The 27,753-nt window shown below is 43.2% G+C and overlaps 1 protein-coding gene across 1 annotated transcript in view; it reads left to right on the top strand.

The window, feature by feature from the left end:
- The window catches only part of VPS13D (vacuolar protein sorting 13 homolog D), a 266,036-nt gene that overhangs the window by 10,650 nt on the left and 227,633 nt on the right, over window positions 1-27,753 (top strand). Inside the window, exons 3-18 of the mRNA XM_052654160.1 lie at window positions 3,202-3,279; window positions 5,636-5,826; window positions 5,920-6,000; window positions 8,789-8,905; window positions 11,872-11,976; window positions 13,137-13,307; window positions 13,699-13,799; window positions 14,887-15,055; window positions 17,469-17,570; window positions 17,703-17,904; window positions 18,929-19,108; window positions 20,288-20,418; window positions 21,247-21,322; window positions 21,763-21,933; window positions 23,122-23,252; window positions 26,326-26,458. Of these exons, the coding sequence (XP_052510120.1) occupies window positions 3,202-3,279; window positions 5,636-5,826; window positions 5,920-6,000; window positions 8,789-8,905; window positions 11,872-11,976; window positions 13,137-13,307; window positions 13,699-13,799; window positions 14,887-15,055; window positions 17,469-17,570; window positions 17,703-17,904; window positions 18,929-19,108; window positions 20,288-20,418; window positions 21,247-21,322; window positions 21,763-21,933; window positions 23,122-23,252; window positions 26,326-26,458 (2,139 nt within the window). The remainder of the gene's footprint in view (window positions 1-3,201; window positions 3,280-5,635; window positions 5,827-5,919; window positions 6,001-8,788; window positions 8,906-11,871; window positions 11,977-13,136; window positions 13,308-13,698; window positions 13,800-14,886; window positions 15,056-17,468; window positions 17,571-17,702; window positions 17,905-18,928; window positions 19,109-20,287; window positions 20,419-21,246; window positions 21,323-21,762; window positions 21,934-23,121; window positions 23,253-26,325; window positions 26,459-27,753) is intronic.

The raw sequence follows: 27,753 nt of genomic DNA, 5'->3' as shown, positions 1-27,753 counted from the left end.
GCATAGGAGAAGTTGAAGGACAGAGACAACACCTGTATAATATTTCATTTGTTCAGTCATTCAACAAACACTGAGCACCTGCTTTGGGTTGGACTCTATATTATGGAATGACACAAAAAGGGGAGACAATAGAAAATACTTGGAGCTCAGGCATAGGGTTTAACCCTAGTTCCACCACTTTAGGGTTGTTTGTGACTGTGAGCAAGTTACATAAAAGCCTCTTCTTCACCAGCACTGCCCCCCCCCCCCCCCGCCACGCCCCCCGCCACCTCCAGCCTTTTCTTTTGCTGTAACATGAGGCGTGTGGAATTTTAGTTTTCTTACCAGGGATTGGACGCGGGCCCTCAGCAGTGAGAATGCGGAGTCCTAACCACTGGACCGCCAGGGAATTCCCACCCCCTCTCCCTCTTGCCACCAGTGATCGGCCAGGCCTGGTATGAACTCTGGCACTACCACTGACCAGCTCTGTTATTTGTAAGCAACTGCTTATCCTCTAAGTCTCACTTTTCTTAATTTAAAAGTGAAGAAAGTAATACTTCATTATATTTTTGTGAGGATCAAATTAAGAAATGCAGATAAAGTGCTTGGTACATAGTAGGATCTCAGGGTACTATCACCATCATCATTATGAATATCATCATCCCAGCTCCCTCCTTTGTAGTCCCTGTTCTAAGAGAACTGTTAACCTGTCAGGGAGGCAGAAATGAGTGTACAGTAATAGAAGTGGTATGTATTATGTTGTTACAGTAGAGATCCAGCTGTCATGCAGTGGGAGGAGGATCATTCATCCTGTCTGAAGGACTCTGAGAGAGCTATTCGGGAGGTAGCTTTTGAGTGGGTCTTGCAGGGTTTTGGTAGATGGCCCGGACTGGGTGACCACCTTCCAGCAGAATGAGGCCTGTGAGTAGAGGCAGAAGGTGGACCCCTGCAGGGCATGTTCAGATGGTTTGAGGCCAGAAGGTAGCAGCTGCCAGTGCTGAGTCAAGGAGTTTGAACTGTGGGCTGTGGGCATACGTTTAGATTCCCCCTCCTTTTCTGTTTTATAAGCTCTGAACCTCAGGTTGGCCCTTTAAATGAGGTTGACTTTCCTAGAGCCCAGGAAGGAGGATTGAGTAGTCATTAGGTATTTACTCTAAATTCACCCTAGTTCTGGCTTCCCAGGTGGCGCAGTGGTAAAGAATCCGCCTGCCAATGCAGGAGACCTGGGTTGGATCCCTGAGTTGGGAAGATCCCCTGGAGTAGGAAATGGCAACTCACTCCAGTATTCTTGCCTGGGAAATTTCATGAACAGTCCTCTGTAGCCTGGCGGGCCACAGTGCCCGGGGTTGCAAAGAGCTGGACACAACTGAGTGCACATGCACTACACACTAGTGAGTAGATTTCTTATTAATCTGAGCTGAGGAATTTTGGCATGAGAGAGCCATCCATAAGTAAGTCTGCAGACTTTCTGCCTGGAAACGAACAAACATTATCATCTATAGGGTGCTCACCTCTGCTGGGTGCTTTGTGGCCTGGTTCCTTGGAGGGACCTTTCCCGGCAGGGCCGGTTGTGGGTAGGGAAGTAGGAAGCCTTCGATCTGTATTTTGTCTGATTCCCTTGTTTTGGACTCTTTAGGCTGCCTTTTCTCTTCATTTTTGCCTCTGCGTCTTCTTTCGAGACCACCTCCTTTACTCTCTTTGGTTCAGCTTCTTTAATTGTTAACGTTGCATGGATTGCCTGCAAGTCCAGTTCTCCATGTGGCATAGCAGCCATGGAAACCTGGGGCTGTCTGCCTTTGTGACAGATTTGGGTGTTGAAAAATAGGGCAAGTGAGTCAAATTGCAAATGTTGCTCTTTAAAAGAAGAAACTGTATGGTTTCCTCCCTTTAAGTCAGTTTCAACTGGTAAGGGATGTGTTTCACATTTTTTTCCCCTAATGATCATTTTCTCCCCAAATGTGGATATAGAATTGTTTCTGGGCTCTCTGAGACAATTAACTTCTCTTTTTGGTTCGTCTTAAGGTGTGTGGAACGCTATGTGGACAAGTGTTCCTACAAACATCTGAAAAATAAGTTGGGTCCATTTGCTCAGAATCTGCCTAGATGCTAGCTTTGAATACTTCTTTAGACGCCAGTAAGGCACATCTTAATCATTCAAAGGGGGAAGTAATCAGGTTTCTTGTATTAGTTTGTCTTTGGAGGAAAAGACTTGCTTTCCTTTCTTCTGAGTTCTCTTGCCAGCTAATGGTTGCTAGTTGTTGTCTGTACTTTCTGTTCTTGAAAATATATTTCAGACAGATTTATATGACTCAGAAATCAACTTTGTTGCTCAAACAACTGTATAAAACGATGGCTGTGTCCCCAGCTTTTTGAGGGTGGGGACCCTGCCTGCCATTGTTTATAATCCCAGGGGCCAGCACCGTGCCTTAGGCACAGGGGAGGGTCACTTCCGTAGCTTCGAGAGTGTCACCCCCATGACTGTCCCATCAGTCTGCTTCGGAGACATCTAGTACTTTTGGGTTTAAGTGATGGTAAAAGCTGGGGCTGAAAAGGACCTTGAGCAGTGGTCCAGTTCATGCCTTTGCTCATTACTCTGCAAGTGAGGGTGGGAAGGAGAACCTGTTTAGGCTGGCTTCCAGAAGAGAGAGTGTACTTGCTTCTGATGACCAACTTTACTGAACTCACAGGAGCTCTTAGACATGGTGTGGAATATATCATTTTAGGAGGGCGGGTAGTGGATGAAGAGAGCTTGTTAAAAATGGCAAATTTCTGTTTCAGTATCAGAGATATCTGGATGGGGAAACCAGGATCTGTGTTTCATCCCAGGTGATCCAAATGTTAATGGTCCTTGGGTGAATGTTAGCCTAAACTTGGGGCATGTAAACTGGCCACCTGGCCAGATCCCTCTGCTAGCTGAGAATGGCTTTTCCATTTTTAAAGACTTGTAGAGAAAAAAAAGAGAGAATGTACAATAGACCCTGTAAGGACTGAAATATTTACACCCTGGCTTGTTAGAGTCTGATCCCTGCCCTAAGCCCTTCGTCTGCTGGCAGGCTTACATGTCAGAGTGGGCAGGTCAGGACATCAGTGCAGATAGAGCGCAGCGGTAGGTACGGCCTGGGCCTCCATGGGAAACTCTCCCTTTACTCGCCGCTGATGTGCACACAGTAGGCACCTACTGCATCTGTTGGACGAACATGTTACGGTGTTTTTATTTTTTAGGTGCTGTTGAATTAGAAAACTTGCCTTTAAAGAAAGATGCCTTGAAAGAACTGGAATTACCATTTGAGGTCAAAGCTGGTATGTGAAACAAGGGAGAGGGAGGCGGTATTACATTGCTTGGGACGTGGAAACTGAGAACCCTTGCGTCTGGCTCTGTTGGACCAGGAAGAGGCAGAATAGGAGTTTTGATCAGTCTTCAAGTGTGGTCCCTAGGCTGCTAGTGTCAGGATGCTCTTGGGGTGGTTGTAGCCCCCAGACTTACTGAATTAGAGTTTCTGAAGACGTGTCATTGAACCTGCATCATTATTTATTTATTTTTTGAACCTGCACCTTTACTAAGCTCCCCAGGTGATTCTTAAAGGTCTGGAAACTTCTGTCTTAGATACAGGAGATTCTTATTTTTAGAGAATTCATTATACATTTTGGGCTTCCCCAGTGGCTTAGTGGTAAAGAGCCTGCCTGCAATAGAGGAGGCACAGGAGACTCGAGTTCGATCCCTGGATCGGTGAGATCCCTGGAGGAGGGAATGGCTACCCACTCCAGCGGAGGATCCCATGGACAGAGGAGCCTGGTGGGGTGCAGTCCATGGGATCACGAAGAGTCAGACATGCCTGAAGTGACCGAGCACAGCACACAGGTTTTACATGGTACTGAGAGACAGTTGACTCTCTTGAATGAAAGGTGGGCTCGGGAACAGTATGCTTGGGTTTCTATTCCATATCTGCCATTTTCTGGCTGTGTGACTTTGGGGCAGTTCCCTCACAGCTCTGTGTGTGCCTCCTCATCTTTAAGATGGGACGATCGTAGTTACATCGTAGGGTGGTTGAGAGGAATACCCGAGTTAATGCATTAAAATTACTCAGTATAGTGCCCAGCACACTCAGTTAACGTTTGGAAGTATTATTGGAGTTTTGCAGTTACTAGATTTGGTAAAGAAACAAGAATTGTCACAGAATAAAAATATTCTCTATTAAGTGACCACGCATAAAATTAGTCCCTCTTTAGACACTGCTTGTCGCTGACCAGTAGCCTGTTGATGTCAGTCAGTCTTTCCCTTATTTTGAGGGTACATATATTACAATAAAGTGTATGTACAATGTAAATCAGTTGCTAGGTGAAATAAAATGGAAAATTTGCAAGAGATTAAGGCTTTCTTGAAGTTAACTCAAGTCATGGGTGAACTGCCAGAGTCACAAGCAAAGGCAGTGACAAGTTAGAATCTGAAAGAAACTCTCAAGAATGATGACATGGTCGATACTGCCAAAGAGTTCTTAATTGAATATCAAAGGATTAAGAGAGGCTTTTAGGGAAAATTGATATTTTCTAATGTTTTGGCAAAAATGACCCTTGTTGTGCTTGCTCTGCCAAAATGGAATGTAGCAGAAGTCATATTTTGCTGTCATATAATTGTCCTCCCAATTAGTTAAGATTAGAATTGCAACTGTGCACTAATTATTGTTAGAATTCTTTGTTGTGAACATTGGTGTATGGTTTCAGGTTATAATATAAATTTTATTAAATGTAAGAACTGACTTTGATTTTTCTAGATAAAGCCAAAATTATTTTTTCATTATTTGTTGTGACATATATCTTCATTTGTTACTGGATTACACAGCTGATCACTTGGTGTCAATGATACTCTTTTATCTTAAATATAACAGTTTACTCGTGCTCAAATTCTAGATCGTAGGCAGGCATGATCACACTCTGCTAACATTCTACTTTCCGAGGTAGACTGTTAGTTGGGCTGTGTGGATCTCTGAGAGATCCCTTAGGTCAGATAGTTCACATGCTCTCATGCTTTACTCCTTGGTGGTGACTTGCCTCTTATTAATTGAAGCTAAAGAAGCCTTGTGTTCTGGGAGGCTTGGCTAGAAATGGTAGAACTCGGGAAATATGTGTCACGGTTCTCCCAGGCCATTTAGCTCTCCTATCAGTCCAAGGTCTCATGAAGAGTCAGAATTCCTTCTCGATAGAATTCCATCACAACATGACCAATGTTTCAGTCGCTGTGTTCGAAATTGGGTGTATTGTAAGTCTGTTAACTCCTAGTAAGTACCTATCAGCCAACTAATTAATAATGAAAAAGAAATGAGTTGTGTGCCCACAGGCTTGTGCAAGTGCCATGGGGAGAAAGAAACCCCAGGGAAATTTATGATGTAGTCCCATTGGGGAAGAGGTAATTTCCAGAGTAGAGATGTTGCATTTGATATGAAAAAGTTACGCTGACCTTGTTCCAACTTCTACTTTTTATGCCTTTGTTCTTACAGCTTTCAGCCTAGTAGCGTTTGTTTCACATGTGGGAAAACTGACTGCTTGTCTTCTTAAAAAGTAAATGGTAAAAATAATGATACTCCTTAAAGGACACTAGAAGAATACAGAAAAATAGAATTAAACACGTGTCAGACATTTAACAAGACTTTTCTCTTCCCAGGCTTAATTGGGAAAGTGACCCTTCAGATTCCTTTCTACCGCCCCCATGTGGACCCTTGGGTGATCTCCATCTCCAGCCTTCATTTAATTGGAGCCCCTGAAAAAATACAGGATTTCAATGATGAAAAGGAGAAGCTATTGGAAAGGGAGCGCAAGAAAGCTCTCCTTCAGGCCCTGGAGGAAAAATGGAAGGCAAGGCAGAAATCCTCTTGGCCTGAGAGTGGTGGTGGTGAGACTCGAAATCAGCAAAGCCCTGGATTCTAACACCAGCTCTTTCCTTTGTAGAACGAACGCCAGCAGAAAGGGGAGTCTTACTGGTATTCAGTCACTGCCTCAGTAGTTACGAGGATTGTGGAGAACATTGAAGTAAGTCCTAATGGCTTTTATAAAGTATGAACACGAAAGGGGACCGCTCAGGCTTAAATGTGTTTCATGTCATGGTTGCTGGATTCTCGTGGGTGTAACTGATCACAGAGTGTCTGCAGAGAATGCTGACGGCGCAGGTGTGCCTTTTCCTAGGTGGTGTTGGAGGGAGAACCTGAAAAGTGAGTCACACACAGGTTTTTCTTGCTTCAGTTAGTGTGAGTAGGCGTTTTAATATCACTGACATCTCACTTCATTTTCTTTTTGAATATGGGAACGCCACTTGCTGAAGGATATACCTCCTAAGAAGACAAATCCTATCTGGTTGCAGGGCAAATCACTTAATCTCTCTGGTCTCAGTTTCTTCTTCTGGACAAGAAGAGCTGTTGGATATGGTTTCCAGTTGATTACATAGTGTGTTGTGAACAACTCTCTCACCGCCGAGTCTGGGGCCGTGTGATGAGTTACAGTGCTTGGGCCACTGGCCATATTTTCTGCTTTAATTACCATTTTGTTTGGTCCTCAAAACCGAGAATAGGGTTCACACTAATTTTCAGGAGTGTCATAAGAATCAGCCCATACTTACCAACTCCAGGGTTTTCATGCAATGCCATGTGACAGCCCACATTTTTTTTTTAAGGTGTCCCACTCCTCCCCAGAATACAGTCTGAGGTTGCTGGATTCATAATTTTGGTAATATTGGTAAAAAGATCAGTACATTTGAGGTGACTGCTTTGAATTCTTTTTCAGGCAGTTATTTATCTCATTGATTTTTTAGATATTGTCATTATTTTAACTTTATTTTTAATAATAACTTTGAGATTTAGCTCACATACCATAAAGTTTACAATTTTAAAGTGTACAAACTAGTGTTTTTTCATATATTTGCAAAGTTAAGCATTGATCACCACTGTCTAATTCCAGAATATTTTCATTATTCCTCAAAGATGCTCTATACCCAACTAGCAACCACTTCAAATTCCCCTCTCCTCCAGCCCCCTGCAACCACTAATGTACTTTATGGATTGTGCAGTCTGGACATTTCATATCAGTGGAGCTGTACACTGCGTGGCCTTTTGCATCTGGCTTTTTAGCATAATGCTCCCAAGGTTCATCCATGTTGTGGCATGTATCAGTACTTTATTCCTTTTATGACTGAATAATATATTCCATTGTATGGATTGCCAAAGATGAACAAAGCTGGAGTGAAGTTAAAGTGGTGAAAACAGACTTTATTCAGTGACTCCTGACAGTAGGGGAAAGAGCAGAGCTCCATTCCAACTTGTACAGAGGTGACCAGGTGTTTTAAAGGGAGAATGAGGGTGTGTATGTGTATGTTGGTGGGGGTGGGGTGGGCAGGGCACAGGAGGAAAATTACAAAGGGTTGGTCAGTGTGGATGTGATTAGGTCAGCTGTATTTGCTAGCTGGACTTCTCTTCTTCCATAGAGATGGGCGACAGGAACCCCTTTCTTCCTGATGATTGCATTTCAAGGGAGTGGCTTTTAGGTCCTTGAGTTGTAGGAGACACATCACATAGGGACAGCGAAAGGATTCACAGCTGTAAGCCCTTTTTGATAAATGCTCTAAGAAATGAGGGGGGGGGGGGTGGTGTACGCTATTGTCAGATGTTGGCTGGAGCAGATAGCTTTCCCACATAGGAACTCAGGAAGGGGATGGAATGTCTGTTCCAGGGACACAGCCTGAGGCTGCTAGAAGCCTTCATTAAAGTTTCAAGTCTTTTAGTGGAGGTGTTTGAATGGAACGTTCATACCTAGAGTTTTTGCAGTTCTCAGGGTGGGCCACATTTTATCATTTGGGTTGTCCCCACTGTTTGGCTCTTAGGAATATTGCTGTTGTAAACATTCATGTATCTGGTTTTGTGTGAACATGTTTTCATTTCTCTTGAATACACACCTAAAGTGGAGCTGTTGCGTCATATGGTAACTATATGTTAAATTTTTTGAGGAACAGTTTTATAGTTTCACTGGTAATGTGTGAACATTTCAGTTTTTCCACATCCTGACAAGCACTTGTTATTGTCTGATTTTTAATAATAGCCTTATTAGTGGGCACAAAGTGATACCTCAATGTGATTTAGATTTGCATTTCCTTAATGGTTAATGTTGTTGAGTATCTTTTCAGATGCTTATTGGCTTTTTGTTTATCTTTTGGAGAAGCGTCTATTCAAACTCCTTTTCCATTTATAAAAATGAATTCTTTACTGTTGAGTTGTAAGAGTTCTTTATATATCTTGGATTCTTGTCCCTATCAGATACACATGACTTGCAAGTGTTTTCTCCCATTCTATGAGTGATCTTTTCACGGTCTGTTATTTTTTAGTTCACTGAAGCAGAGTGCTTTTTTAGTAGCTCTGCTCTAGAGGCATGGGGAAATAAATAAGGTCAGAGTGGAAATGCCCTGCTCGTATTCCTGTGTCTAGGTTTGAGGGCACAGGGACCAGATGCAGATATCATAAGAGAGGGTGGGCCATTTGTCTAGATACAGTGGGTACTACTTTAGTTCAGTGTTTAAGGTGTTTTCTGAAATGATTCCATGGAAGTACCATTAACTCTCTTCTTGAGTTGGCACTAATCAAAATAAATGTCATTCATGTCCAGTTTGTGATTCTAACTCTTAGGAACTTAGAGTATTGGGTGTATTTACCCAATATTGGGTGTGTTTGTGTAAAATACCTGCTGTGGTTTACTTAAGTGGCTCAAGCACAGTTTGACCCCTGCTTATAGTACTCTACCTGCTGCAATTGTCTAATTGTTTTTTTCCCTCCTGCAGTTAAAAATTCAAGATGTCCATTTGCGCTTTGAAGATGGTGTTACCAACCCTTCCCATCCTTTTGCATTTGGCATCTGCATTAAGAATGTATCCATGCAAAATGCCATGAATGAGCCTGTGAGTATGAAATACACCTGCAAACCGGGAAGAAAGCACCAGGTCTGGGGCATTTGGGGCTGTGCCTTGAGTCCTTTTGTGTTCTGTGAGATCACCATCTTTTTCTCCATGTTCTTTGGCAGGTGTGGATGTCTTTTGTGTTAATTTCCTCTGACCTGTCATTATTTTGCTCATCCATCAATGTTGGCATGTTTTACACGTGAAGAAACTGAGGTGCAGAAAGGATCTCATTTTTTATTTTCTTCTGTCCTTACGTGCATTCTTGGGGTACACTCACTCTGTTTCAGGGTTTTTTCAGCCACCTGGGAATATGTGCCGACGGCATCCACATCTTGAAAGCCATTCTCCACCCCTCTTCCGGTCTTCAGATTCAGGGTCTGTTCCTATGGGACGCCTTTGTGGTATTTTGTTTAGTCACTCAGTCATGTCCAACTGTTATGCAACCCCATGGACTATAGCCCACCAGGCTCCTCTGTCCATGGGGTTCTTCAGGCAAGAATACTGGCGTGGTTTGCCATGCCCTGCTCTAGGGGATCTTCCCAACCCAGACATTGAATCTGTGTCTCCTGCATTGGCAGGAGGGTTCTTTACTGCTGGTCCATCATGGAAGCCTGTGGTATTTTAGGCTTGTTATAATCAAAATGATCCCATTATATTCCAGCTGCTCATTTTGCTTCCCTGAAACCAACTTTTTTCCTTTTTTTCTCTGACATGTTACTGCATGTTACAAACAAACACATGAAAACTGGCTTTTGAGCCCTTTCTTGTGCCGGGCACTCTTCTTAGTGGTTTACTTGATTTTCCGCATTGAATTCTCGTTACTCTTCACTACCGCTGTTATCCTGTACTACAGCCGAGGACGCTGGGGAGCCCTTTACAGAACAAGTTTGCCTCCCTTGCTTCAGACCACGTGTTCTCACCCATGACACTCGGCTTTAGACTCCTGTGCTCATTTCTTCACTTCTTATTCCTCAGCTTCTGTATTCATTGGTCACAGCGTCCTACCAGTTTTCCCTGCAAGGTGTCTCAAACATGGCTCTTCCACTCCCCCTCACTTCGACTGTCTGACTTAGGATCCTGTCAGCTTCTGCCTGAGTCAGTAAGCTCCTGACTTCCGACCCCGCCTCACTTCTGTCCCAGGCTCTTGATTCGCCCTATGCCAGGGCTTCTCAGCCTTTCCCACGTCCTGGCATCCAGAGGAGAGTGATGGTGTTTGTACGGGACACAGGGGCAAGTGGAGGTGGCCGCTTGGGGCTGGAGGTGCCCTGCTCAGAGCAACCAGGTGCGGTGGATCCTCCATCAAGATGGGCTTGAATACTGTGGGTCCACTTGTCCACAGACTTCTTTTTAAAAACATAACCACAGTATCACATGATCCTCCAGCGCAGAACCATGAATAGGAGGGCTGAGCAGAAAGTTATATGAGGATTTTTGACTGCCAGGAGGGTTGACACCCGTAACTCCCAAGTTGTTCAAGTGTTGCTGTATTCCTGAACTGTAGCTTGATTTTGCAGACTTGCTAGTTATCTTGACAAACTCTTCACTCCGTTTGGGGTAGAGGGGAGCTCCACCTTGCACTGTTGCCAGGATTCTGTTTCTAAAACACATAGCTGGTCCCTGCACATGTCTACAGCAAAGCCCTCAGTGGTTTTGTGTCCCTTCAGGTGTGACATCCAAACTCCTTGGTGTGACAGACTTCTTACTGTATCGGTTTCCTAGGGCTAGATAACAAATTAACCACAAACTAGATGGTTTCTTCAGTGCTGGAGGCCAGAGTCCAAGGTCAAGGTGCTGGCAGAGTTGGTTCCTCCTGGAGACTCTGAGGGAGAAACTGTCCCCTGCATCTCTCCTTGCTTCCCGTGGTTCCCTTGGCTGTGGGTACATCACTCCAGTCTCTGCCTCTGTTTTCACATGGCCTTCTCCCTGTGTGTGTCTGTTTTCTCTTCTCTTAAGGACACCAGTGATTAGATTAGGGCCCACCCCAATCCTCTATGACCTTTTTTTTTCCCACAAAGAATTCGACAGTTTTAATCATATAAAATAAAATACAATGAAAAAACATATTGTTCAGGGTCTATCCCAATATAGATGACCTTATTTTTTTTTTCACAAAAAGTTCAGTTTTAATCATATAAAATACAATAAAAGCCATATTGATCTTTTTTCTCTAATTGTTTTAGGTGTGAGGTTAGGTTGTTTATTTGAGATTTTTCTTGTTTCTTGAGGTAAGATTGTATTGCTGTAAACTTCCCTCTTAGAACTGCTTTTGCTTCATCTTGTAGGTTTTGGATTGTTGTGCTTGCATTTTCTCTAGGTATTTTTTGTTTTCCTCTCTGATTAGTATGACCTTATTTTAATCTGATTACATCTGCAATGACCCTATTTCCGAGTAAATTCCCCCACTCACAGGTTTTGGGACAACGAATTTTGTGGGTGCAAGGGGAGCTTTTCAACCTAGTACACCTAGTAGCACTCCAACCTACTTTTCTCAATACTCAAGTACCTCGCCCCTCCTTGTGTGTATGGGTATATGTGTCCAGTACTGCCCCACCCCTGAACGCAGCGCTTCAGTTACACAGATGTAGTCTCTGTCCTTTGAAGCAGTGGAGCCTATTGTGTCATTGGCCCCATTCCTTGCAATGTGTCCCAAACCTTCCCTTCTACCCTCTGTCTGAAACATACACAGGCTTTGATACTGATCTGCCCAGTGGTATTTTTTAGTTGTTTGCTTGTAGCATCTTATATATTCTTCCTCTGCTTTCCTCTGCTTAATTACATTTGTTCACATGTTTGTGTTTCCATTTAGCTAGATTCTGAACTCTTTAAGAGCAGAACCATGTTTTCATTGTTTTGTAACCTCAGCACCTTGCAAAGTGTCCTATGTGTGATTCGTCACTAATGGCCTGTTGAATGAATGAATAGATTCGTGAATAAAGAATCATGCTTTCTTCCCTGTCTTCCCTCAGGTACAGAAATTAATGCGGAAAAAGCAATTAGATGTGGCAGAGTTTAGCATCTATTGGGATGTCGATTGCACTTTATTGGGGGATTTGCCTCAGGTGGAGTTACAGGTATGATTCTGGCAGGGCTCTATTATAACAGCACAGCAATAAAGTGTGTAGGATCACGGCCATGTAGGGTTTTGTTCTCTGTGTCTCTGTTCCTGTTCCCACCTGCTTTCCCTCCTTGGCATCCATTGTTGAGTATGTATGAGTGTGTTTTCTTGAGGTACTTGCTATGTCTGTAACTCTAAAAAATATATAGGGATTTGTGTATGTTTTACATTCATAGTGTATTATAGATTTGTTTTCTTTTTTTCATTTAAAGCTCCGTTTTTAAGATTTACCAGTGTTGCTGTGTATACTTCTGTTGGATGGTGTTCAGCTGCATGCACCTAACGTACTAGTGTTCTCTGCTCTCTTGGCCACCAGTGTACACCCAGGTTTTCAGTGACTCTTAAGAAGAGATTTCTTACTATGTTTTATGTTGAAATTTCACCTTTGGTGGCATTCCTTTAAGAATACTTAGAATGTCATTGTAAATCATTGGATGTAAAATATTACCATTTGTGAAGGATATTTAGAGAAAATCTCAGTTTAATCTTTTTGTGAAGAAATTGTAGGTGGTTTTAAGTGAAATGGAGAGAAAGTTCTCATATTTCCCTCAACCACGATTATCCTTGCATGCTGTTGTACAGAATGGTTTTTGTTTTGCCAATTTGATTAAATAAATGCTGTGCATTCATACAGTAGAAGAGTATGCATCTATAAAAAATAAAGGGCAGAGATCTTTATAATGAATACATAATAGTCTCTAAAACACAGTATTAAGTCTCAAAAACTAGGGTAAAAAAGCATGTGTACCTTCTGTGTAAGACTGGTTTTAAAAATCAAAAAGTTATGCATTTGCCTGAATCTGTACAGAATGCTTCTGGTGGAATATGTAAGAAACTGGTGTCATTGGTTGCCTCAGAATAGGGTACCTGGGTGACTGAAAGAAGGAGTAGGAAGGAGAGATTTCACTTTTTTTGCCTTTAAAATTTTAAACTGTGTGAATGTATTACCTGTAAGCAATATAAATACAAATTTAAAAATGCTGAAGAGCTTTAGATTCCCAGTTTTCTCCTGCTTTTGGGTTCTGATGTCATATGCTGTAGATTAGACAACAGTGCACCAGGTGACTCGATCTGGGAAACATCTGCTGTAATGACAGCCATCCTTGTGACACTCAGGAGGCCATGGACAGGAGCATGGAGAGTCGTGACCATCACTACATCTTGGAGCCCGTGTGTGCATCTGCTCTTCTGAAGAGAAACTGCTCCAAAGAGCCTCTGCGCTCTCGGCACACTCCCCGAATCGAATGTGATATTCACCTGGAAACCATTCCCTTGAAACTCTCTCAGGTACCCTCCACCTTCCTGTCACTGTCTGCTGGTAACTGGGGTGTTGATGAAGGGTCCCCTCGTGGGAAAGGAAGTGCGCATGAGACCAAGCTATGGTGGATGCAGAACCCACTGTCTTTATACGTTTGGGTTGGGTGTGTCTCAGGTTAGTTTGATTTGATGTTTTTAAGTGCTGAACGAAGAGCATAAGAGAGCCAGTGGATCTGTGTACTTAGCTGATAGTGTTCAGAGAGACATGCTGCATAGTGCTGGAGTTTGGTCTTGCAGTTGGCACTGGATTTCAGCTCACTGGGTTGACTAGTATGACTTGTCCCTGTGATGTGTAATGTCTTTACTGAGCAAAAGAAATAAACCAGTTCTAACCTTGTACTGCTTAACTTCTAATAAAAAGCTGCAGTACCGGCAAATCATGGAATTCCTCAAGGAGCTGGAGCGAAAGGAGAGGCAGGTGAAGTTCCGAAAATGGAAACCCAAAGTGGCCGTGTCTGAGAAGTAAGGCTTGTCAATTAAGTGTTGTGTGTGGAATGCATTTTCTAGCATGTTCTTTTTTGTATATAGATCAGAAATGTGTCTCACTGTCTTTTTCACGTGGTTGAAGATGAAAGTATAGTTGATTTTTCTGGTTTTTAAAATGCCATTTCTGTTATCATTGTTATTATGCTATTGTGTATCTCTGGTGTCACGGGTTTACTCTTAGGTCAAGCATAGTGGAATTTAGAAGGTCCTCTCAGTCTCAGGTAGGTTTCCTTGGTGGTTCAGTGGTAAGGAATCTGCCAGCCCAGTGCAGGAGACACAGGAGACTCGGGTTCGATCGCTGGTCTGGGAGAAGGAAATGGCAACCCTGTCTAGTATTTTTGCATGGGGCAACCCTGTCTAGTATTTTTGCATGGGGTTGCAAAGAGTGGAATACAACTTAGCAACTGAATAAGAGCAACAACTCAGTCTCATGTAGCAAGGAGACTAGCCTTGCTCTGGTGGGATCTGACTGTGTGGTAAATAGTTTGTAGCACTCTTGAACCTACTCCCTTGTATCTTTTCTCCTAACCAGCTTAGTCAGCATTTATGTAATACACTTGATGACATCTATAGCATAAATGTCCAAAGCATCACAAAGAGTCAGACATGGCTGAAGTGACTTACCAAGCACATAGGATAAATAAATGTTTTCATGTAGATGTGCTCAACTTGACCAGTCAATATATTAAACCTTTTTTAAAGGTCCTGTGTATATCCAGTCTTTCCTGAAGTCTTCCATTTAACAGTCAAATCCTTGCTGATTATCTTACAATGGGATTTACTGTAAAGCCATCACTTGATTGTCTGTCAGTGGGAGAGGCTGATGTCATGGGTCATTCAGACCAATTGAGTAATGTACTATTATTGGTGTATCCATCGAGGATGTAGTGGATTAGCTTTCCCCACAGGTTGAAGTTAGCCTAACATTATTTGAATTTGAAGCATAAAGTGGTGGCTGACAAGAGATATCCAGAATGGGAGTAGTGTGCTGTGGATCACCTTGGGTTGATAGCATTTTCATTGCTTTTGCTGTAAGTAACTAGATGGCTATGAAATGTTTCAGCTGCCGAGAGTGGTGGTATTTCGCTTTGAATGCCAACCTGCATGAGATCCGGGAGCAGAGGAAGCGCTGCACATGGGGCTTCTTGTTGGGCCGGGCCCGTGACGCCGTGTCTTATACCGACAAGTACTTCACCACGTTGAGAGGAGGCTTGCTGTCTGCAGATGACAAGGTAAGGGGTGTTGTCTCACGTTTCTCATCTCCACTCAGAGGGTAAGAATGTCTCTTCAAGACTGAAGAAAATGGAGTCTGTGAAGAAATAAAAGTCTTTGTTTGGGATCGTAGTCTTTTAGGATAAAGTTGGCCTTACTAGGGTGAGAGCTACTTAGAAGGCTGGGTTTTGCCTCTGCAGGAAGCTTTCTCCACCTTCTGTTGCTAGAGGGGAGCTGGCCCATGGGCTGGGAGGAAGGAAAAGGGGCCATGGTCCCGCCAGGTCTCCTGGCTCTCTGTGCAAGGCCCAGAGAGACTCTGCATCTAGTCACTTGTGTCAAACACCTGATCCTAACTCTTTTCTTCACATTTTTCCTAATCCTGACTGATTCGATGGACTCTGGAGTTTTAGGGGTAGAGCGTAGGCCGAGGGTGTGCAGCAAGGGGAAGGCCAGCTCCAGTTTCAGTACCTGCAGGACCAGAGACCTGCAGGAAGCTCCACGCCTGGAGCTTCCTCTAGTTCCAGTCTGTCTCCTCTGTCTCCTCAGGAAGGGCAGTGGGGAGTGTTTTCCTCCTTGATTTGTTTCGGTTTTGTGAGCATCAGTTTTTGTAATAGCAATTTAGAGTAATTTTGGCCTGGGGATTGTCTGAATTAACTCTCGTTAGTAAACATTTCTAAGCATCCGTTTAGCACCTGTCTTCGGAGAAGGCAATGGCACCCCACTCCGTACTCTTGCCTGGCAAATCCCATGGGTGGAGGACCCTGGTAGGCTGCAGTCCTAAGGTCGCTAAGAGTCAGACACGACTGAGCGACTTCACTTTCAATTTTCACTTTCATGCATTGGAGAAGGAAATGGCAATCCACTCCAGTGTTCTTGCCTGGGGAATCCCAGGGACGGGGGAGCCTGGTGGGCTGCCGTCTCTGGGGTCGCACAGAGTCGGACATGACTGAAGCGACTTAGCAGCAGCAGCAGCACCTGTCTTAGCTTGGGCTGCTATAACAACATTCCACAGGGTGGGGCGCTTTAAATGGTGGATGTTTACTTCTCACAGTTCTGGAGGCTGAAATTCCATGATCGAGGTGCCAGTAGATTTGGTTCTTGGGGAAGACCATCTTCCTGGTTTATGGGCAGCTGCCTTCTCCCTGTGTGCTCACCTGGCCTTTCTTGGGCAGAGAGAGAGCTGTTTGTCTTTCCCTTCCTACAAGGGAACTAGTCCCATAATGATGGTCCTGTCCTCATCACCTCATCTAAACCTGTTCACCTCCCATGGGCTCCACTTTCAGATCCTGTCACGTTGAGGGTTAAGGCCTCAACATGCACATATTGGGGGAACACATTCATCCTGTGAGAGCACCCCATTGTGGTAACCAGTGGCAATAGTGCATCCTTGGGTGTTCTCACCTATCTTGCCAGCACCCTGAGGTATGACCCACTCTGCTAGTGCTTCTTTCATGAGTGTCAGGCATGGTTACTGACATAGAAGCCTTAATAAAAGGATGGAATAAACCAGACCTTTTGTTTCAGATAGTTTTCTTAAAGGCATAGGGAAAGACATGGAGCAAGGGAAAATCTGAATTACAACTGAGGTGAACAAGTAAACGTGTATAATCTCCTTTTCCTTAGTGGCAGGGTGTAAGGCTTCCCTGGTGGCTCAGATGGTAGAGAATCCACGTGCAGTACAGAAGACCCAGGTTCCATCCCTGGGTTGGGACGATCCGCTGGAGCAGGGAATGACAACCCACTCCAGTCAGTATTCTTGCCGGGAGAATCCCATAGACAGAGGGGCCTGGTGGGCTATAGTCCATAGGGACGCAGAGTCCGACACCACTAAGCGACTAACAACTTTCACTTTCAAGAAACAGCTTAGGAGAGCTGACTCCACTTTGCTCCACATCTTTGTGTGTCGCTGGCCACTGTTATTCTTTCCTAATTAGCATGAAATGAATGAAAATGACCACTTCCTTGCTAATGTCCCACATGAAACATAAAGAAGCTGGAGGCCTGCACACTTACTCTGTAAACTAGGTCCTTAGTTTCCTCCTCTGACTCGGGAAGGTTAACAACCAGCCACCAACTTGAATCAGTTGAGGTAACGCCATGTTAAGCACTTTGTAAACTGCCTTTGCGGAGCAAAGATGGGCTAGTCCAGCAACACTTGTCCTTCATGTACCTGTTAACAACTCAGTACCACTCTGCTCTCTCTGCACTTCCCGTTAGTCTCAGAGTACAGGTAGGGTCTACCGGGGTTATACGGAAAAGCTGTTTGAACCAGAAGCTTAGCAGTTATGGAACTCACTGTTTATCTTCATGGTTTCTGGGCCTTGGAAGCATTGGAAACACTGGGGGCCAGGTGGGTTCCTTTAGTACTGGATGGGTTCATGATGGTGTCCACTTTCTCTGCAGCCCTGACACCTGTTTTCTTCACCCGAACAGGAGGAAATGTATCGGATTGAAGAGGAGCAGAGCTTTGAGGAACTGAAGATTTTGCGTGAACTGGTGCATGAACGGTTTCACAAGCAGGAAGAACTGGCAGAGGTAGGAGACCCTCCGAGAGAAGCTGTGTCACACGCAGCGTGCTGAGTGCTTCTGGGGGCACAGAGAGCAAGGAGTGGCACCTCATGCCCTGTCTCTTTGGTCCTCATGTGTACTCATTTCTGATTGACACAGAGCCTACGGGAGCCTCAGCTGGATCCTCTGGGAGACTCTCCTGGAGACCCAGGCCCCGGGGGAGGCAGCGGGATGCTGCAGTACCTTCAGTCCTGGTTTCCCGGCTGGGGTGGCTGGTACGGGCAGCAGAGCCCTGAAGGGAAGCCAGTGGAGGGCCTGATGGCGGAGCCGCAGGAGCAGTGGACTCCGGAGGAGATCCTGGGTAAGGCGGGAGCTGGCTTTCATGTGTCCTTCTTGATTACAGTGAAGGGAGACACTTGGTTCATGGTTCACCTATTATTTGGGAAACTGGCCCGTGGTATATTTCAAATTAAAAAAAAAAAGGTAGACATTTGTAACAGTTCGTCTCATGTTTATAGAGGCAGAGAGAGGTTTTTTTAAAAATAATTTTCTTTATTTATATTTGGCTGTGCTGAACCTTTGTTGCTGTGTGGGCTTTTCTCTAGTTTCGACTCGTGGGCTTCAGTAGTTGTGGCACGTGGGCCCGGTAGTTCCAGTTCCTGGGCTCTAGAGCACAGGCTCAGTGGTTGTGGCCCATGGGCTTAGTTGCTCTGCAGCATGTGGGATCTTCCCAGACCAGGGATCAGGCCTGTGTCTCTTGCATTGGCAGGCAGATTCTTTACTCCTGGACCTCAGCGAAGCCTGAGAGTAGGTTTTAAGAGATACTTCGTTTACAACTCCATTACTGAATTTGAATATTTACATGGTTTCAAACAGATCTGAGTGGCAGTGACTGTTAAGAGAATCTGATCCAGTAAAAAAAGTTTGAAACCCTGAGGGCTTGAATACCAGTCCAGAGTCACCCTTTAGACCCAGGCTGTTCAGTATGGTAGCCGCAGTCACAAATGGCTATTTAAATTTATTCAGATAAAATAAAAAATTCACTTCCTCAGTTGGTTAGCCACATGAGCCACAGTGCTCAGAGCCTCTTGTGGTTAGTGGCCACCATGTGGACAGTGCAGTGTATAGAGCATTGCACTGTGTTGGGCATTGCTGCCTTATGCTGTAGTTTGTCATGAATTTGACATTGCCCCTCATTTGACAATAAGTTGATCAGAGCCCTTATAAGGCAGTTAGAGTCGTTTCATGTTGGTGAATAAAAGTCACCCATGACTTTGGAGTTCTTTCCTAAAAGGCAGATGTTATGTCATATCATTGAGACTGCCATCAGTGCTTTTTAAACTTTCCCATGTGTTTTCTTAAAGCCTCTTCTTTCTCATGTTCAGGCTCCGAGGAGTTTTTTGACCCTACTGCGGATGCCTCTTGTATGAACACGTACACAAAGCGAGACCACGTCTTTGCGAAACTGAACTTGCAGCTGCAGCGAGGGACTGTGACTCTGCTGCACCAGGAGCAAGGGGCTCCCCAGATGAACCAGAGTGCTTTCATGCAGCTTGAGTTTTCAGGTGCTGCCCCCAAGATGCTTCCTGATGCTCTCTATCTCCCCAGACACCAGTGTCCACTTGAGTCTCGGTATTTGCGGTAGTTCTGTTGTAGAAAGTTGCCATGGGTACTGAGTCATGGCCCCTGGGGGAGCACGAGGTTAGGTTGTCTGTAAGCATTTGGTGATCACATTCATCAGTGGATCAATACATAATGTTGTTCTCTGTGTGTGTTTGATGACACCTTATTTAATACATGTTGTTGATTTGTTAATGGATCTCATGGCCAGCGACACTGACACTGTAACTGATGTCTGAGTGAAGGTTATCTACTACATGTATTTCCTCTCTAAGACACAGTGCTCCTGCACTGTGCTTGGGGGCCCTTTTAAACAGTGAAATCACTAAAACAAAAAGCACAAAAATGCCAAAAATTGCCACTAATTAGGTCATGATAAGGGCACTGGTATGAGCTGAAACAAGAAGGCAGAGTGTTGCCTTGTTCAACTTTAGCTGGAAACACGCACTTCAGGTGACTTGAATTTTTTGCTGCTCTGTACATGTCTGCAGAGCACTGTGAATGTATTATTTTTGGGGTTATAGTAAATTTTAGTGAGTAGGTGAATTCGCAAATATGGAATCTGCAAATAATGAAAAATTTTTGACTTCTTTTTGTGGATTTGAATTGAAAGTACGTAAATAAATGCCCAGATGTTAGTTATGTCTTCTCACAAATAGATTTATTGTAGTTCATAAAATAGGCACTTATCTGAGGTCTGTGAGTAGTTTAAAGGCAAGTGACCAAAAAAAAAGCCAGTTTTTGACTGGCTTTGACTTTGTAATCTTGAGAGCTGAGAAGTCATAAACTTAGCGTGAACTAGCAGATTGTTTGAACTAAATTAAGAAGTGCTCTGTTTAAAATTCATTGTGTTGGAAAGCTTCTGATATTCCTTACAGATTTATGTCAGTGGACAGGAAAGCCTGGCATGCTGCAGTCCATGGGGTCGCAAAGAGTCAGACACGACAGAGCAACTGAACTGAACAAAAGTAGGCATATAGATATGTAGATAGGGTTATTTTGTTCCAATTCGAAGGAGAAATAGTTCTATCTGATAGTTCACTATAAAATATTATATCTAACACTTTGAGAATACTTAAGGTTATGATGGCATAGTATCAGCTCTTAACATTTATCTTCTGTAGGTGTAAAACTTCTAGCAGAATCTCTTCCTCGAAGAAACTCCTCCTTGCTCTTAGTCCGGTTGGGTGGACTCTTTCTGCGAGACCTGGCTACGGAAGGAACCATGTTTCCTCTTCTGGTCTTCCCTAATCCAGTACGTATAGCTGTATGATTGATCCAGGGTGTTGGTGAATTGCCATCTGTTTTAGGCAAGCAATTAGTGGTATTAACTTGATTCGTTCCGATATTTGATCATTTTGAGAGAGACACGCTGATCAGAATATAACTAGAGTTAGATAAGTTTTTTGATTTTGTTACCATGTGTTGGTGGGATTTATGACAGTGGCTTCCCCCCACCTGGTGTTGTAGCCACCTTAGAATAGTTGCCTGGATTTGGAAGAAAATGCTAACTGCATGACTATTTCCTGTATTTCAGGGTCAGTGTTTGAATTTCCTCTGTATCTTGACAGTGATTTTCATGCATTCTGATCCTTAGTCACCGATAGGACTTCTCTCTCTAGAGTTACAGAAGAACCACTTCAAGTTTTCTCTATATGTGTACTTTTAATATACAATATTCTTCTTAGACAAGAAGATCTTTGATCTTACTGAGTTGGCAAAGATATAATCAGAAGAGTTGAATCTTTAGCTCCTTATTATGCTTCCCATAACTTTTCGGCTTGGGGGGTTGGTGATAGGGTGGGAGGGCAGAATAAAAGTGTGAAAAGCTGTGCACGTCCAGTCCTCGTTGAGCAGTAGTTCATGTAGTGCCGAGTGCAGAGCGACACGCTGCCTGTACAGGCTGGGGAAGGCACAGACTGGAGGGCTCGGCCTCCAGGTCTGCATCCCCTGGTGTCACATGAGTTTTGATTCGGCCGTGCTAAGTGAGAGTGATGTCAAAGGGGAAGATGGGAGAGAATGTGTGCATGGTGAATTGGCCGCTCTCACCCTGACCCTTGTGTGTTTTGTGTGTGTTCATCAGCAAAAGGAAGTTGGCAGAGTCTCCCAGTCTTTTGGACTCCAAACAGCATCTGCAGACAGAAGCCATCATTATCCTGGTAAACTGTCATATGTACTTAAATTCATCCTTAAAAATGCAATGATTACAGATCAGTAGTCTTAGTCAGCGGTCAGAGAGGGAGTGAGTCCTGTTTTGTGCCCAGGGGTTTGCTGTGTGGATACTTATCTGACTTAGAGACCCCACTGTGCTCTTCCTTGACTGGTGAGTGACTGGGGCAACTCACAAGGCCTCCAGGTCTCGGGTTCCGTGATGGGAGTGAATACAACAACCCAGCCTTGAGGAGTCCTGTTGATACCTAGAGGCTGTCCTTATTAGGCTCTCTATTTTATAAAGCTTTTGAAAATGAGACTTAATTGGAAAATAATTGAGGAAATGTCTTTTTTTTCCTCAGAATTCTTTGCCAGTTATAAAGAATAAGGTGATTGTTTTGCTGTGTTCTATTTATTTTTTTTTTCCCCTCTGGTTCTTTTCCTCTAGCTGCAGACCCAGATGACCCGGTTTTTGAGATGCTGTATGAGAGAAATCCAGTGCACAGCCATTTTGAGAGGCGGCTGAATGTCAGCACGAGGCCCTTGAACATCATATATAATCCCCAGGCTATTAAAAAAGTAGCAGACTTTTTCTACAAGGGAAAGGTTCATACCTCAGGTTAACTTTTTTGTTTGATTATGTTACTTTCTAATGACCTCTTTGTTGTCACTTCTGGGACAAGGGTTATTATTCTGGTGACCTGGTAGTGGCAGAAAAGGCCTGAGAGTAAGTGGAAGGTTGTCCTTCAATATTGAATCAAAGTGAATATCCTTGGAAAGTTGCTCTTCCAAGAGGAATCAATGACTTAATATTTTTTCTTTCTTTGTCTTCATTTAGCATGCATTTAAAATACTTTCCATCTATTATGACAGTGGTTTCCTTGGCTACCCAGGATATTTTAGGCCAGAGAATTTAGGAGGAATGTTCAAGAATTTCCTCCCAGATGACAGGATCAGTGGTCTGTTTTACTTGTTTGGTGCAGCAATAAATACTGTGGAGGTCATCATTGGACTCTTCTGTGTCATCACTGTTTTACATATGTCTGCCTTAGTCTTCCAAAAAGATTTGAGACAGTATGTGCAAAAGAAACAATTCTGTTGATAGAGAAATCGATAAAACAGTAGTGCTTTCCTAAATATCCGTCACTCCCCTTTCATAAGAGTTTTTTTAGTTTTTGATCCAGTTTTTGAGTCTTTTCATGTACATGAATGTGCGTGCAGGCTTAGTTGCTCTTTGCGATCCCATGGACCGCAGCCCACCAGGCTCCTCTGTCCTTGGAATTTTCTAAGCAAGGATACTGGAGTGGGTTGCCATTTCTTCCTCTAGGGGATCTTCCCCCTCCTGGGATTGAATCCATGTCTCCTTCATTGGCAGGTGGGTCCTTTACTACTGAGCCCTCTGGGAAGCCCCTTTCATGTAGACGGTGACCATAAATGTCTTGGCTTCATTGCTCTGACACTGATAGAATGTAGAAGGCAAATCCTCCTAGATTCCCTTTCAGTAATGATCATGCTTTTAAGGTTTTTGAAATATAATAGTTTAGAATCTTTCAGAAAATGATTCTAGAAATTCTAATAGTTATCTAATAGTTACTTAGATACCCATCTCTTATGTACTTAACCTTTCTCTGCATGGCTGTCCCTCACTGTCTTGGCCACATTCCTGTACCCCAGCTCAGGCTGGAATAAGGAACTCTTGTTGTACAGACTGTTTTTTAGCTTTGGTGAATTCCTGGTGAGAGTAGATGTTGCAGCGCGTTCTTTCATCCAACCATAAGAAGACTCTTGGATATTTCCAATCTTGCAGGTTTTGGTTATCAATCTGAACTTGAGTTGAGAGTGGCTGAAGCTGCACGAAGACAGTACAACAGACTGAAGATGCAGACCAAGGCGGAAATCCGACAGACTCTTGACCGATTGCTAGTGGGTGATTTCATTGTAAGTGGACATAACGAATGCTCCTTTTGGAGGGTGGGGAAGAGGAAGGCATTCTTTCTGGGAAGTTCTTTATCTACAGTAGAGAGTCATGCTTGTATCAGTTACACTGATAAGTAAACGGAATCTACGAAATACTTCTTAGCTAGCAAAAAATGAAATCCCATGTCTTTTACAGTTAGGTTGTAATAAATAAAAACAAATGACTGAGACTAGATCATATATTATTTCTTCCTTGTTTCCATCTTAGAACATTCCCAAGACTTGTCTTTGTTCCATTTTCTAGACCTGACATTTTGTTAATATTTCAATTAAGAACATCCCCTTTTACTTACTATTATCAGAAGAAAAACAATTGGAATGATGCCCCAGTAATTTTTTGTTTTAAAGATTTGTTTGTTTACTTTTTTGGCTGTGGTGGGTCTTTGTTGCTGCATGTGGGTTTTTTTCCAGTTGAGGCGAGCAGGGTCTACTCTTTGTTGTGGTGCACGGGCTTCCCATTGCAGTGGTTTCTCTTGTTGTGGAGCACGGATTCTAGGTGTGTGGGCTCAGTAGCTGTGGCTCGCGGGCTTAGTTGCTCCGCTGCATGTGGGATCTTCCCGGACCAGGAACTGAAACAGTGTCCCTTGAATTGCAAGGAGGATTCTTAACCACTGGTTCACCAGGGAAGCCCGATATCCCAGTTTTGATTCCTGGGAGTGATGATCACTTTGTGATGCTGAGTGCCCAGCTGACATGAGGATGCTTGTGCACAGGGTGAGCCAAGAAACATCTCAACAGTCCAGCTAAACTGAGCTTCTGGCCCTGTGGCCTGGGGATGCGCTGCTCAGACGCAGCAGTAGGTGTACCACTCAGCGGGTGGCTTGTAGTTGGTGCAGAGCCAGCTGGGAGTGTAAGGGATGGCAGAGATGTTCGGGGGAAACACTTAGGGGTTTGTAGTATGGGATGCAGAATTTGTCCTGTGTTTTTGTTTTTGGATGTATTTCAACACAAATAACAACATTTAGTACTTCTGATTATCTTAGACCAAGAGGTTTCTCTTTCATGGCATTTATATAAATTAGCTTTTGCTACTACATATAATTACCAAATGTTACTATTACAACATGTAGTTATATAAATCATATTATATTATATATTTATATAGTATATATAAAATGTATAAATTATATATTTACAATAACTAGGACATTGAAGCAACCTAGATGTCCTTTGACAGAAAAATGGATAAAGAAGTTATGGTACATACACACAATGGAATATTACTCAACTATGGAAAGAAATGCATTTGAGTCAGTTCTAATGAGGTGGATGAACCTAGAGCCTATTATACAGAGTGAAGTAAGTCAGAAAGAGAAAGATAAATACTGTATATTAAGGCATATCTTTGGAATCTGGTATGCAGATGACACCACTCTTATGGCAGAAAGTGAAGAGGAACTAAAAAGCCTCTTGATGAAAGTGAAAGAGGAGAGTGAAAAAGTTGGCTTATAGCTCAACATTCAGAAAACGAAGATCAGGGCATCTGGTCCCATCACTTCGTGGGAAATAGATGGGGAAACAGTGTCAGACTTTATTTTTTTGGGCTCCAAAATCACTTCATGGTGATTGTAGCCATGAAATTAAAAGACACTTACTCCTTGGAAGGAAAGTTATGACCAACCTAGATAAGAAAAGCAGAGACATTACTTTGCCAACAAAGGTCCGTCTAGTCAAGGCTATGGTTTTTCCAGTGGTCATGTATGGATGCGAAAGCTGAGCACCGAAGAATTGATGCTTTTGAACTGTGGTGTTGGAGAAGACTCTTGAGAGTCCCTTGGACTGCAAGGAGATCCAACCAGTCCATTCTAAAGGAGATCAGCCCTGGGTGTTCTTTGGAAGGACTGATGCAGAAGCTGAAACTCCAGTACTTTGGCCACCTCATGCGAAGAGTTGACTCATTGGAGAAGACTGATGCTGGGAGGGATTGGGGGCAGGAGGAGAAGGGGACGACAGAGGATGAGATGGCCGGATGGCATCACCGACTCGATGGATGTGAGTCTGAGTGAACTCCGGGAGTTGGTGATGGACAGGGAAGCCTGGCATGCTGTGATTCATGGGGTCACAAAGAGTCGGACATGACTGAGTGACTGAACTGAACTCAACTGATGGAATCTGGAAAGATGGTACTGACAGTTCTACGTTCAGGGCAGCAAAAGAGACACAGACATAAAGAACAGACTTTTGGACTCAGTGGGAGACGGCGAGGTAGGATGATTTGAGAGAATAATATTGAAACATACACATTACCATATGTAAAACAGATAACCAGTGCAAGTTTGATATATGACCCAGGGGACCCAAAGCTGTTGCTCTGTGACAACCTGGAGGGGTGGGATGAGGAGGGCGGTGGGACGGAGTTCAGGAAGGAGGGGACACATATATACCTATGGCTGATTCACATTGATATATGGCAAAAACCATCACAGTATTGTAATTGTTCCTCCAATTAAAATAAATAAATTGAAAAAAATACATAAATTGTTAATTTGTTACTGTATATAATCTTTGATAATATTTATATAAATTAGCTAATTTATATAACAAATTCATGGGAAGAGCCATTAACAAATTCATGAATTGGTCTATTTTTTATATTTCAAATGTCAAAGCGTATGTTTTTCTGTAAGATATTTTGGCCTGAAAGTTTGTGCTTAGCAATGTCCATGAATAAATAAAAATATTTGGATTTCTCATTTATTTGAATTCTATAATTTCTACAGTACTTTTCGAGTATTAAGTCTTTAGAAATAAGACCTTTCTTAAACCGTCGATCATCAGAATCAAAGAGCAAGCAACCCCCACACCAGTAATTTGCACATTTTTCTCTCCCACTTCAGCCATTTGCCTGTGGTAATGTCTCATATCCTTAAGCATTTGGATCCACTTTTGTCTTAAATGTTTTTTTGCTTTAATACTATAGACCATTAGGTCATCCTGTGAGCCTAGTGTGACCTTCAGGGAGGCTTGAGCTCCAGCCCTCTCTTAGCTGTTGTAGTTCAAGGCTATTTAATTGTGCTTGATTCTATTTTTATAGGAGGAGAGTAAACGGTGGACTGTGCGACTGGACATTTCTGCCCCTCAAGTGATATTTCCTGATGACTTTAAGTTCAAGAATCCTGTGTTGGTTGTTGTGGATCTAGGAAGAATGCTGTTGACCAACACCCAAGGTACAGTGTGAATGTGAAGTAATAAAGGCATATCTTGGCAGATTGATCTCTCTCTCTCACTGAACCACGTAAAGCTTAAAAAGAAGTTTATTTAACATTTCTAGGCTCCAAAGTTAACTTGAAACTTTTTTCTGTAATAGTTTTATTGAGATCCATTTGAAAATACACAATTCAGTTGTTTTTGGTGTATTCATAAAATGGTACAGTTCTCACTGTTAGCTAATTTCAGAACATTTTCGTTGTCCCAAGAAGACATTCTAGACCCATATCTCTATTACCACCTCTCCTAGCCCTTGCTAACCACTAATCTTTCTATCTCTGTTTATTTGCCTGTTCTGAACAGTTCATGTGAATAGAATCATGTAATATGAGACCTTTTATGTATGACTTCTTTCACTTAGCTCAGTGTTTTCAAGGTTTATTCATTTTGTGAAAGAAGGGAAAATGAAAGTATTGGTCGCTTAGTTGTGTCCGACTCTTTGACCCCTTGGACTGTTGCCCTCCAGGCTCCTCTGTCTATGGAATGAATTCTCCAGGCAAGAATACTGGAGAGGATAGCCATTCTGTTCTCCAAGGGATCTTCCCAACCCAGGGACTGAACCCTGGTCTCCTGCATCATCTGAACCACCAGGGAAGCCCTGTAGCATGTTATTAATACTTCATTTCTGTTTGTGGCTAAATGATGTCCCCTCGTATTGATATACTACATTTTATAATATTTATCCACTTATCAGTTGGTGGACATTTGATTGTTTCTACTCTTTGGCTGGTATGAGCTTGGCCCTAAGCGGGTGTGAAAAGGGAATTACATCCGAAGAAAAGGATCACACAACTGCAGAGAGTACCTACTTGGATTTATAAAACACTAATGTGACAGAGACACAGGTGACCAAACCCAGGGATGTGTTTTTGTAGTTGTTGTGACACTGCTCAGGCGCAGAAGTGAGGGGTTGAGTGAATTTGGGACTGGAAACTTGACATATGAAGCAATTACTGCGCGCCAAGTGCTGATCTAACACTCGGGTATTGTGTTGAGGAAGGCAGAGGAAACCTCTGTTCTTTTGGAACCTCCTAGTTGGGGGAACAAAACGAACACATAGATGAATACAGGAAAAAGTAAACAAATGAGGAGGGTTGGTGATGGCAGCTCCTGCAGTGCAGCTCCGATGTTGGGGGGCGGGGGGACAGTGACCAGAGGGCATTGTTGGCTTCTGCACCCTGACATGTGTTCCTATGTTAGCAGGTCTCCATCTTTCCTCATGTTCCATGAACTTTTACTCTTCGTGTTTTGATTT

The sequence above is a fragment of the Budorcas taxicolor genome, chromosome 16 (genome assembly GCF_023091745.1).
Source record: "Budorcas taxicolor isolate Tak-1 chromosome 16, Takin1.1, whole genome shotgun sequence".
Taxonomy (NCBI): Eukaryota; Metazoa; Chordata; class Mammalia; order Artiodactyla; family Bovidae; genus Budorcas; species Budorcas taxicolor.
The sequence above is the reverse complement of the archived record's forward strand: the minus strand, read 5'-3'. Positions and strand labels throughout refer to the sequence as shown.